At 34.4% G+C, this 13043-nt stretch overlaps 2 protein-coding genes across 2 annotated transcripts in view; both read left to right on the top strand.

Moving 5' to 3' along the window:
- The window catches only part of LOC113237674 (rotatin-like), a 47190-nt gene that overhangs the window by 16476 nt on the left and 17671 nt on the right, over nt 1-13043 (top strand). The window contains exons 17-22 of the mRNA XM_026474283.1: nt 27-276; nt 989-1161; nt 1856-2125; nt 2710-2930; nt 3942-4086; nt 7460-7590. Of these exons, the coding sequence (XP_026330068.1) occupies nt 27-276; nt 989-1161; nt 1856-2125; nt 2710-2930; nt 3942-4086; nt 7460-7590 (1190 nt within the window). The remainder of the gene's footprint in view (nt 1-26; nt 277-988; nt 1162-1855; nt 2126-2709; nt 2931-3941; nt 4087-7459; nt 7591-13043) is intronic.
- LOC113237581 (cytochrome P450 6a2-like) lies at nt 9009-12643 on the top strand. The gene is made up of 2 exons (XM_026474149.1): nt 9009-10665; nt 11500-12643. Exons 1-2 carry the CDS (start codon nt 9348-9350, stop codon nt 11661-11663), a joined length of 1482 nt encoding a protein of 493 aa, XP_026329934.1. The 5' UTR covers nt 9009-9347; the 3' UTR covers nt 11664-12643.

Below are 13043 nucleotides of genomic sequence, written 5' to 3'. Positions count from 1 at the left end.
TTTACATTTATCTTACCTCTTAACAGAATGGCTACTATCGAATGAAGAGTGGCGGTCAGCCATCAGAGTTCGCTGGTGGTGCGCATTTGAAGGGAGCACTCGTGTATTAAGAGATGCGCCTATTCCCCCCGCGCCCCTTTCACTCCGTCCTACCAGTAAAGATCTTGCGGCATTACGTGCTGCCTGCCCTTGTTTTTCCAGTGCAAAAGCCTTGATGAATTTAGAGAACGCTACATCGCATAGACAAGTTAATGATGCACTTAACACTTTGGAAAGGTGGGTTTTCATTGGAATTCATATAATGTACTATTTAATTAAACTGTAATTATTAGTCTTCCCTTTTTGCACAATTGTTTGTCAACAATGGCGTATCGTATTCGTTTAATTCGTTGGTAATTAGTGATATTTTAGTTTTTTTAGTATATTAGTATATTAAGTTGACCTTGCGCCGAAGGTTAAAAGCAGTTGTATATATTTTTTTATTTTTTATTTATGGTACCTATTCAAACAGCACACATACAAAGACGGTCTTTCTGATGAAAAGTGGTGCCCACAATGTATACACATGGGCAATATAAAGCAAATATCATTGGCATCATAAAGATGTCATTGGCGAGGGTTGCCCCAAATTGCAGCGCTACTTTGGTTTTTGTTAGAAGAAATATATACTTTATTTAGTAGCCCATATGTTCTATATTATATAAAGTGCGCCCGACGCATCCCGATGCCGCAGACGCCGTTTGCTGTATATGTTTTTTTTTAAAGAAATGTACCCTTATCTAGTAGAGGATAAAGTTTATATTGCATTGCTGGTTTTAATGCACCGCAACGTCTCGTAGCTTGGCTGCGACAATTGGAGGCGTCCCTAAATTCCCTGTGCCATTGTTTGTGTTGGTTCTATCGTAGAGGCCCTTCAATACGAATAATATATTGTAACTATTACATAATATCATTAACTACGTAATTAAAATTTACTAATGTCTAACAGTTACACGCACCTGCTACAACTATCGTCAGTGAATATCCGAGAGTTTGGTTCCCTTCCATGGCAACATATGCGGCGATTTCTTCACGCGCCGCCAGCATCATCCAGAGACACTACATTACTCGTCACTTTACTGAACTTCATAATATCTTATATAAACAATATACCGGATAATGGTGAGTTTATATATACGCTAATCAAAAAATCAACAATAAATGCTTTCATTGTTTGTTTGTATTATCCCTTCCTTGGAATGTCACTTGTCAAACCTTACTAATAATCCCATACCATATTTTTGTTATAAATATAGTTACATGATTCGCTAATGGGCTTAGGGTCGCCTGTTATTTTGATGTTTTTTTAAACTTTAAAAAAACTTTTAAATTTTTTAAAAATGCAGCTATCACCAAAATTTTTTTAATTAACTATTTTGCACAAGGCACCTTTGACGATTGTTACATCTCTGGTAATGTTGACTTATATCTTGGGTGCTATTTATATTCGCCTATTACTTACGTATCTTTAAACAGTAATATTTTTATTAAATATTTTAATTTTTTTTTATAATATCGAGTGACGAACAAGTCGTGCGCCTGATGGTAAGCTACACGCCTGGCCTTAACTGTTACTGTGCTACTCAGAGCTTTAAATTGCAAAGATCTGAGGGGCACTACAACTGCGCACGTCACCCTGAGACATAAGTTGACAAGTCCCATGTGCCTGTAATTTCACCAGCACCCTTACCCTTCAAAACTGGAACACAGTAATGCTGGACGAACTCTTTCACAAGGAGCTCCACTGCTACCAAACTGCATTACCAGCTCGTACAGTCCTTTACACTTGTATATTTATGTAAAATTTTGTTACAAGGAACCTCAATCGCCTGGATAAAAACATATTTCATAGGCAACGACGCGTCCGTTATATCACTTCTAAGTCGCAACGAATTATACCTGGAACAGACTCCACAAGAAAGCATTGAAGTTACTCAATTGCACATTCATATAGTCAAAGTTCTCCTTAAATGCGTTGTTATATTGGAATACCATAATGACTATGATAGCAACAGGCTGGAAAGTCTAGTGAGGATCCTACTCACTTGTCTGCAGAAAATTGATTTGAAAAATTTTCATATGCTAGGTAAGTTTACCTTGTGTTCATGGAAACTTCCTTCAGAAAGTTTCCACTGTCGACTTACGTTTTCCAAGTCAATTTCATGATTGTAATCCTAATTCCCAGATATGATGAGTAATTGTTATATTATTGGTGGGACCTTAATTGATTTCACGCATTCTAACAGTAATTGAGGCTATCTGTGCAAAAGTGGTGGAACCCACGTTTTTTTTTTCACTACAATATTTCTTCGTGAATTATACTAAAGTACATTATTATTATATATTTGAATGCTATTTTCAATGAAAATAAAAATTATATATTGGTGATATACGATTGCTATAAATAAAATGAATTTAGATAATTTTAAATCCCTCATCATCTTCTATATGCATTTCATTGTGTTACACCACTTATGCGATGATAGCTGCAATTGTTCTAAATTATACTAATAATAATATAATAATTTATTTATTACCACAAATACAAAATTAAATACAAATTGCAGGAATACAACTTACACGCACAAAAGTCTACTATCAGTAAAGATGGCACTGTTAAATTGTGGGTCAGGGCAGTGAGTTTGTACTGAAGTGAGTTTGTACTTCCAGGCTATCTTAACGAGCTGGTACGATGTATACGTTACTCTCTTAACTCCCGTTACTGCAAGCTATCCGAAGATACCCTAGTGCAAAGCATGACAGTGTTAACAACGACTCTAGCTGGTTGCGCGGCCGGTGGAGGCCGAAAAGGCCAATCGTGTAGACTTGATGCTTTACTCGCACTGCTGGCTTTGTTACGGCAGATACACGAAGAACGGATACCTGTGCAGGTAATTAGTAGATTTAGGCGTTTCTTTGCGTATATGCATGTTAATGAAAATGGAAGCAAATTGCTTTGTGCCTCCGCGAACTCTGCAGAAGAATCGGCCGAACTTCGTACAATCAACAACTCCTGAAGATGCCTCCTAGAGAAGTGTCGAGTATATATTTGGTTCGTGATGATGATGGAAAAAAACATTCACCACAATCGCAGCTATTCACTGAGCTCGCGTAGTAGCAAAGTAACTTATTTCCAATTTTATTACCTGTGCAAATGTTAATTGGTGCTATTAAACTATACTACATCGAATTACTTTTGACTTGTAAATGAGTGTAGTTCCCGATTATGACAGGTGCTTTCTCACTTCTGTTAACATAGCGCCTAAAGGTCAATTCCAAACGCAGTGTGAACACCACGTTATGAATATATCGACATTCCACAGACCATTGCAGACGTGATCGTGAAAGCAGGCCGGGTGGATTAGTTTAACGGGGTTTTAATGGAAAAATTCCAGCCATGTTGCTGTGCTTGAAAAGAGTTTTACGTCCATCTTAAAACTAAGTGTTACATGCCGTTGAGGATTGTTGCTACTAAATGTAGTAGGTATTAATAGGTTTATGATATTTGTTAACGATATAATGATTATATACATGTAACGATATAATGAAATAATTCTGAATAAATGAATAAGGCCTATTTTTGTGTCCCACTGTCCCTATTAATTTGTTTTCACTTTACATACAATGCTCACGTTGTTTGGCATAACTCATGTCCGCATTAAAGAACAAGTGCTGAAAACATTTCCGGGATATAACGTGCTTCGATAAGCGTGTAATTTATCAGCGTGATGAACACAATAAGAATTTTCTTTAATAATCCGTGTTATCGGTGCAAACCTTATCAAATATTTTTTTTATATATGTACATTATATCCGCTGCATGCGGAAGTCTATAAAGTTTTGGTGTATTTATGTCTGTATGTGATCACTTTATTCTATCACATTTGTTTGACATTTAATAGCGCTGGAGCGAGCTATGGAGTAGCGAGGTGGTGAACACGGTGGTACTCTGTGCTAAGGGCGCGCGTGCCGATCTGCGAGCGGCCGCGTTAAATGTAATGGCTGCGCTTGCGTGCCATACGCAACTTCTACCACAGCTTTTGCAAGGTTTGTTTAAAAAGCTAACCAAATTATACAGATATACCTTACTTCTACCCTTTTGTGTTTTATCTCATTTTTTTTCTTTTATTTATAAATTTATTGCACAGGGAAAACAAAGGAAAACGCAAACATACTGTTTGAGTTTGTGCCCAATATCATGGCAATAGCGATCATTCACCTGACTTTCATCCTGAATACGTAATTCGCAGCGACCGATCGCCAATTCCTTAAAAAACTGTCGCAATTTTGGCATCGCATGATTAACTTAATAAAAGGCAATGATGTAACTTAAAAAATAAATTAAATTGATGCATATTACTCTGTCAATTTGAATGTTGTATTTATTTGTAAGTCAATGGTTGTATACATCACATTTTTATTATTGTAATTAAGATTATTATATTTCTTATTATTGTAATGATGTGTATGTATGTATGTTTATTAATAAATAAATATTATATGACGTTAGCATAATATACTAGATTTAAATGAAACTGATATTTAAAACTCGGTTCATAATAACTATAAATAAAAAAAAATTCAAAATAGTTTTTTTTTCATAACACAAGTGACGGGACGAACAAGTCGTGCGCCTGATGGAAAGCTACACGCCTGTCTACAAAAGTTGCAGTGCCACTCAGAGCTTTAAATCTCAAATATCTGAGGGGCACTACCACTGCGCCCGTCACCCTGAGACATAAGTTGACAAGTCTCATGTGTCTGTAAGTTCACCATTGATGTATCAAATATAAAATTAATCTTTTTCCTTTTGTTATGCATAAAAAATACTATAAGCGTCTAAAAAATAACGAATGTTTGTTTTTACCCGCTTTTCATGTCAGATGCGCAAAATCTTGAGGTAATTTCCGTTTAAATCTATTAAACTGTATTCCGCGTTCGATTGGGCTTGCAATCGGTCGAGTTACAGTTTAATCAATATGTTTCCTTACTATTAAACTATTTAAATGTTTACAACCCCCGATGTCAGCTGTAAGTCAAAGTGACATCTACCACGATACGCTAACGATAATACTTTCGCACATTACTAGGAACATTGGAGTGTATAGTTTTCACAATTGATGTATACAGTGGTAGGAAGGAGTGCTTGATCGCTACTGCCATGCTATTTGGCACAAACTATGTTATATAGTTATATATTTTCCAGTAGACCCGAATACAGGAGACAATAACTACAATAACAGGCTTATTATTAAGTTTCACAATATAATTAATGCCTTTGAAATGGATGAAACAGTGGATAAATAATGCTCCTTAACTTGCATTTTGAAAATAGCCACGTTTACGTTCCATTTTGTTTATTAAATGGTACAGACCCACACACAGTGGAATTGACTGGGCAAATCTTCACACGAAAGAAAAACGATTAGATATTATTATATTATTTGTCTTGTACAGATAGTTCAACAATGAGCACATTAAAGGAAGTTGTCATTTATTTTCAATTATGAGCAAATAACTTAAGAATACACATGACATATGCACTATTGTTGAAGTAACTAACATTATATACGTATGTTGTTTAACACTGTAACTCGTAAACCTATTCAAAACATGATTAGTCAAGTTAAGGTAATAAAAGTATTTCAAGTCGTTTTCCTGTTATCTGTCAGTTAGGCCTTACGCAGACGGCATATCCTATAATATTGTTTGCCTTGTTCGAAATATTATGAGACAACGCAATCCATCACAGAGATTAACATCTTTCATCAAATGAAAGGACGGACGACGGCATATCTCATTTTACACTTTAGATTTAAAGTCAACTCTATGCGACTTATGATAAGATGATTACGGCAAAGTGTAATGTCTGAATGTCTTTGATTGTACATGCCACAGTTTCACATTTCTCATGAATTTATCAGCGTTTTGCTCAATTCTGTCTTTCAGTTTTTAATTACATTTGTACCAAAACGAATTTGCAATATATGACTTAATGAACATTTCTATGTGTTGTTGACCTTCTGTTTGCCCTAGACCTAAAAGTATTCATGCATCTTTTCTTCTTCATTGCATCTGTCTCTTTCGTCATTAGTGAAATAGGCAGAAGATTTAATTTTGATTTAAGTATATCAAATTATTCAACGCACATAGACTGCTGCTTAAACTTATACGTAAATTCATATGACGACAATAGTTGGCAGCTTTAAACTGTAAATTCATATGACGACAATAGTTGGCAGCTTTAAACTGAAATTAAATCTATCCTGTTCTTACTGATTACGAAATAAATAAATGGATTTTATTTTAAATTGGGTTTTGTTTTTCCGAATCGTCACCATGTTATATTGACTAGTATGGAATGATGAACGTGCTTGTTCTTGGATACCGTTATAAGGAAAATATGTTTTCTTTGCGGGGATTTATTCCTTTCCCTCATTATACTCGAATCTAGTCGTGAAACAAAATAATGAATACATGAATAGTTTGAGTATTTTTTTATTTTCCTGTTACTTGATAGGAACGGCTTAGTCTTTACATTCATTTCGTTCAAGTACATTACATATTTACTTTAGCAAAAACAGCATTATGTAGAGTTGAGTCATGGAAAAAGTGCCATTTTGAAAAAAATCATATTTTTCCAATATATATGACTTTTTTGTTATAATTATTAATACAAAGATCGAACACTCAGAAAAAACACTCAGAAAAAATTCCTTCGATCCGGTCGGATTCGAACCGACGTCTTCTTGCGTCGTGTATTTTGTATACATACATATATTACTCTGCAGTAAATAAATGAAAATCATAACTGAATGAGTCTCAGACATAAGTTTTACTTACTTCGTTTCATCTTTCGGAAAATGATGATAAACAGCCGTACACAGCACAATTCACGACCATTATAAATAGTAACGTAAAATGATGTTTTATATTAACCTACAAGTTTCGTAATGAATAAATGAAAACTTAATTCAAATATTAAAGCCGTCTTCGCGAACAAACAACAAAACAAAATATTTATGTGTGTGTGTGTCACAAAATATTTATATATATATATTATTATATATATATTATATATAATATATTAGTATATGTATATATATTAGTACGTATGTCGCCGGTGTTTTGTAGAAAGGTCGACAGTTTTAAAGTATTTACATCCTGTTTTAAAAGTCAATTTTAAAACTAATCTTAATTAATATTTGGTATTAACACCATTATAATTCAGTTTAAGTTTTTTTTTTCACAAAGCACAGACATGCCTTCTTTAAAATTTTTATATGTGGGAAAACGGTTCGTTGTTTATTATTTGGGAATTATCGAATCTAACTTCTTTCTATGGACGCCATAGCAACATTAACTACTTTTTTCCTTGTTCGCGTCCCAATTGTCTATAAGTTATATGGTTTTCATACAGCGATCCCGGTAGAGTCCTTGGCTCTATACGCAGCTGATATCTTCTCCGAGGATCACGAAGCCAACGTGGTCCGAACTGCTGCTGCGACCCTGCTTACAACACTTTCTGCACGGGTTTCTCCACATACTGACGTGAGTGTCTATTAAATTCTTTCTATTGTTACAGTATAGTAAGTGACAGATTCTTACATCGCAATGTGTTCCGAGTGAAATAATTTATATAAATAATTTATCAGATTGCCATACTGACACAGGTTCGAATTCTGTCAGATCGAAGGATTTTTTTTGTGTTCGATTTTTGTATTAATAATTATAAAAAACTACTGTAGTAATTTCACAAATAATAACGAATATCATGGTAGTAAAACATCATTTATTAGTAGTAGAGCTCCTTGTGAAAGCGTCTGTCTAGGGAAGTACTGCCACCTTATCTATTTCTGCCGCCAAGCAATAATGTGAGCATTAATGCGTTCTGGTTTAGAAGGGTAAGGGTGCTGGTGAAATTACATGCACATGGGACTTGTAAATTTATGTCTCAGGATGACGGGCGCAGTGGCAGTGCCCATAACATCTTTGGTATCAAAGCTCTGAATGGCACTGCAACTGTTTTAGATAGGCGTGTCGCTTATCACCAGGCGCACGACTTGTTCGTCCCGTCACTAGATATTATAAAAAAAAGACTATATTTGCTGCTATGCATAGTAGTTAAAGTTACTAATAATGTCTGTCGGTAAAATTAAACAATTGCTTAAAATAGCATCTCAATCTGTAAACTGAGACATATTTGAATGATTAAAAATTCATATTCTATGATATTATAAATAACTAGATAAACTTATTAGTAGATTCAATTATGTGTCCGCTTTTTTAAATTATAGACCCACAATTCAGTTACGTTGGCAATTCTATTATGTTTTATTTTTATTAACGTTTATAAAAATGCTTAAAAATACAAAAACGAAATCAAACGCAGTCAATGTATTAATAATTTTGTATCGACTTTAATTATTTTTACAATGTAGCGAAATGCCATTGTTATATTATTTGCAATAACAAAATGTACATTATTTTTTACTAATCAGAATGTGTCATAGAAAAAATAATCAGAAGTGCACAAAGTATTGCGCTCACATAATCACTTCTTTGTTTGTATATTATGAGGTCGGCAGATGATCAGTATGCTGTTGGTGTTAACATAATAATAGCGACGAGACCACACACATTGCTTTAATGTATTATGGGAACTACCTAGATTGTTCAACATACGTGTGCCTGACACTTAGGTATAAGATTATTTGTATATAATCCAACAATAATATAATGCGTATTTATTATTTGTGAATGCGTTAGTTTTTATTATTATTCAAAATGCAATATTTTACTTTTCTTTTGTATGTTGTAATTTCTTCACAATCAAACTAGAACTTTACTTACTCAAAATAGAATTTCAAAAATATATTTTTCATGGTACATATTACGTACTACAATTTAAGAAATATGAATTCGTCTTTACTTATGTAATATATGCTTCAAGAAAATGATGCAACGAATGATAACGATGCGATGTTGATGAATATTGATATGATTGAAATTGGAGTGTGAGAGCCCACACATATTGGCGCCGTACGTCAACGGTCAACACTATTGTCCTTGGGCAGGCAGCCTGTAGGGCTTATCTGTACATTCACCGGCGATACGCCTCATTCCATTGCAGAACGGCACAGCAGGCGCCCCGCGCGACTTGCCCGCACATTGACTGGCACACGCGCTACGTTGTTTTGTTTACTTACACGCAACGCCGCCGACTCGCCGCCTGTTGAAAAATAGTGTTTTGTAGTGGATGTGTTCAATCATTGTCACGATTATTGGATTCATATAGTTTGTGCAAAATGTTGATCACTGTTATTCTCTTAGTAATAATATTTGTTCTTACGTTCCTTTTGGGAATTTATCACTACTCTACCGGCGGACGGAAGTACTGGGAGAAACGGAATGTGCCTTACAGAGAACCATGTCCTATATTTGGAAATTTCGGGGCGACACTAACCATGAGGAAAAGCTACGCTGACACACTGCAGGTCTTGTATCATAAATTCAGGCAGGAAAAATATGTGGGCATATTTCAAGCGCGAAGACCGACTTTGATGATAATAGATCTGGATATAGTGAAAAATATATGTACCAAGGAGTTTCAATGTTTCAGTGATCGTATATCGGCTAATACGGACATAAAGCGGGAACCTCTACTTCGCAATTTGGCCAACATGAGCGGTTCTGAGTGGAAATCGATGCGACAAATTGTCACTCCTACATTTTCTTCAGCTAAGATGAAAGCTATGTTTCCTTTAATCGCAGAGTGTGCGGAGACATTGAAAAGTGTTTTACTGCAGGGCTCCCTGGAGGAAGTCGACGTACCTGATCTGATGAGTCGCTACACGACTGATGTTATCGGCAGTTGTGCTTTTGGGGTTAATCCGGATTCCTTAAAAAATGCCGACTCGCCTTTTCTGAAAATGGCCCAAAAAGCTCTCGAACCCTCACGGTCACGCATATTGAAACGATATACCCGTACATTTTTTCCTAGGTTGTTTAGAATGTTAAATTTAGTCAGTTATTCCCGCGAAATAGAGGTCTTCTTCACCCGTATTATAAAGCAAGTTCTTGATGAGAGGCGGAACACTGGATTTGAAAGACATGACTTTCTCCAACTGATGTTGAATGTACAGAAAACTCACCTAAACGGTTTTCAAATGACTGATGATTTGATCACTTCCAATTCGTACATATTCATGCTAGCAGGCTTAGAAACATCGGCGACCACATTGTCGTTTTGTTTATACCATTTGGCCAAGAACAAAGAGCTGCAAGATCAATTGCGGAATGAGATAAAGGAGAAATTGACACAGTTTGGCGAATTGAATTATGATGCTGCGGTTTCGATGAAGTTACTTTTGCAGGTTATGTGTGAAACGTTAAGGCTGCATCCTCCTACGCCGTTGACCACCCGTCTATGTACTTCGTCTTGTGCTCTACCAGGGACTGATTTGCAACTGAAAATGAAAGAGAATGTTCTTATACCAATTTGTTGCATTCAACGGGATCCAGCTCATTTCGCTGACCCTGACACGTTTGACTCAGAGAGGTTTGCCAATGACGCTCACCCGGCTGGGTTTATAGCGTTTGGCGATGGTCCGAGGAGTTGTCCAGGTACGTAGTCATTTTTTAATAGTCTATACTGCTATGGAGGTAAATATTTAGATTAACTTATATAAAATGTAATTTTAATTACTAAATTTATTTTTATGACTGATTGAAATTTTGGTAAATGGTAAACTAGGAGCCATGTTGACTTTTGTACTTTACTCAGCGATGTATGAAAGTCTTATAGTGACTACTATTAATGTGCATCGTTAAACAGAACTTTTATAACAAATAGGTATATATACATGTAAACACTTTATTGTACAACAAAACAAATGTATACAAAGAAATAAAACGTTTTGTACAAAGGCGAGCTTATCCCATAAAGTGATTTCTTCCAATGTAATGAATGTAGCAGGCATCTCTCATTGTTTTTAAATGGTGATTTAAGAAATGAACATAAAACAACCATTGTAAGACAAATAACAAAAGTCGTCGTGTTATTTAAACATTATTCACAGTATGAGAAAATGATTTATTATTTGCATACGATTGTACTAGAAAACTTGACAGTTTGCTAATAATACAGCATGATCTTTTATTAAGTCAGTTAAAACCCCATTTGTTATCGCCAGTCACAACTGTCTTTGTGATTTTAAGATAGTCATATTTACGAAAACATAATTGGCGAGACTTGGCAAAGGCTTTTGAGGATATTTTTAAAATATCCTATGTTTAACGGTCTTATTGTTAGTTTAAAAGTTAACTTACTTTGAGATGCCTGAATAGTTTCATTGGTAATGACTTTGATATCAATATTCGTGTTATTAAAGGATATTAGTGACGCGAGCCATTTAAGAAACGTCATGTAATATTCATAACTAAATATTTGTGTTTCAGGAGGTCGATTCGCACAATTGATAGTAGTGGCAAGCCTGACAGTCATTCTGAGCACTTTTGAAGTAGAACCGTGCGGAAGAACTTCTTCAAAATTAGAATACCACCCTCGAAGTGTCATGCTTAAAAACAAAGAAGGCATTTTTCTTAAATTTAATAAGTTATAATATAATTTAACCAAATTGGTTGGCACTGAAAATTAATGTACCGTATATTATGATTCATTATTGTTTATTGTAATGCAAAAATGCTGTACCGCTTTCCTTATTGATTCTGGACTGTTGACTTTAAAAAAACGTTGGTCTTGTAGCTTAAAATATATCATCAGAAATACAGAACGGGAAATGTAACCGACGGAATGTTGCCTGTAAAATGATAACAACATCATTAGACAATCAAAGCATCTCATTTAATTCAGTGGAATTATTGGATCACAGTCTTGTGATGTATTGTTTAGGCTTATAAATCAAAATGTACTATATGTATAATGTTCCTATTTTACTGCACTATTAATTTTAATATTAGTACAAATGATTGACAGTGATAAAGCTAATAAGGTTCTTATTGTGAAATTGATAATGTTATCATATAATGGGACGGATTCAATTATTATTTATCAATGTTAGGCTAGTAAGATTGGAATTCTATTGAACATATTATTTATAGATTTGGTATGTACACAATGGACAAACTGGAGTGTGATTGGAATGTGATTATCATGAATTTAATCGTGTTTTGGGTTTAGACACTAAATGGATGTTAACAAACTGAACAGGTTAAAGTTGTTGTTGTTTTTCGTTACAATTTTTTGTTTGAATATTTGACCCAGGATTTTACAAAAGCTTTTTGTAACGATAGACTAGAAACGAATGTTTAATAACAATGGGGCTGGTTAGATATAGAATCGTGACTTAATATAAATTAATTCGAAGTTTTCGTTTAAAGAAAAGTCTGGGCTGAAAAATTTGGGAAAATACAAATGTATTGACTGTCTATAGAGAAGTCATAACAAGAAATATGATACATATTAAATGTAGTAGAATAGTTAGAATCGTTCAAATCCTTAATATTAAGAGGCAACTTAAAAGAAACGGTAATAATATTTTTAGGGTCTATTTGATAACGAATAAATTTTAAAATGTATTTATTATATCTAATGATACAATAAACAATATTAGTATTTAAGCGTATATATAAAATGTAGTTATGATATTGTACTTAAAAACACAAAAAATATATTTTCTTTAGTTCCGTTATTTTATTTTTCCTCCTTTTGTTTGGAACGATAACCGAGTCAAAACAACTGCGTAGAATGTAAAAATGTAAACAAAAGTGCGGATTAAATATACGATCTAATGGAATCATAGTTAGACCACTTTTACCCAAGATGGCATTAGCTTAACTGGATTACCTAAAGCCTAAAATAAACTGAATTCAAATGAGAAACTCCGGGTAATTAAAGTCCATGCGCAGGTATTAGTTATCTGTTGACTTTGTCTGTGGACTTAAGCGAACAAGTGACAGAGATTATATTCATGTACTAATCT

This window comes from Hyposmocoma kahamanoa, unplaced genomic scaffold, assembly GCF_003589595.1.
Source record: "Hyposmocoma kahamanoa isolate Upper Pololo Valley unplaced genomic scaffold, ASM358959v1 93, whole genome shotgun sequence".
Taxonomy (NCBI): Eukaryota; Metazoa; Arthropoda; class Insecta; order Lepidoptera; family Cosmopterigidae; genus Hyposmocoma; species Hyposmocoma kahamanoa.
This window is presented reverse-complemented; position numbering and strand designations above follow the sequence as displayed.

Excerpts from the sequence above, each read along its gene's own strand:
- LOC113237581 (XM_026474149.1), top strand. The coding sequence starts at position 9,348 with ATGTTGATCACTGTTATTCTCTTAGTAATAATATTTGTTCTTACGTTC. Across the intron at positions 10,666-11,499 it reads TGGTCCGAGGAGTTGTCCAG|GAGGTCGATTCGCACAATTG; the intron begins GTACGTAGTCAT and ends TTTGTGTTTCAG.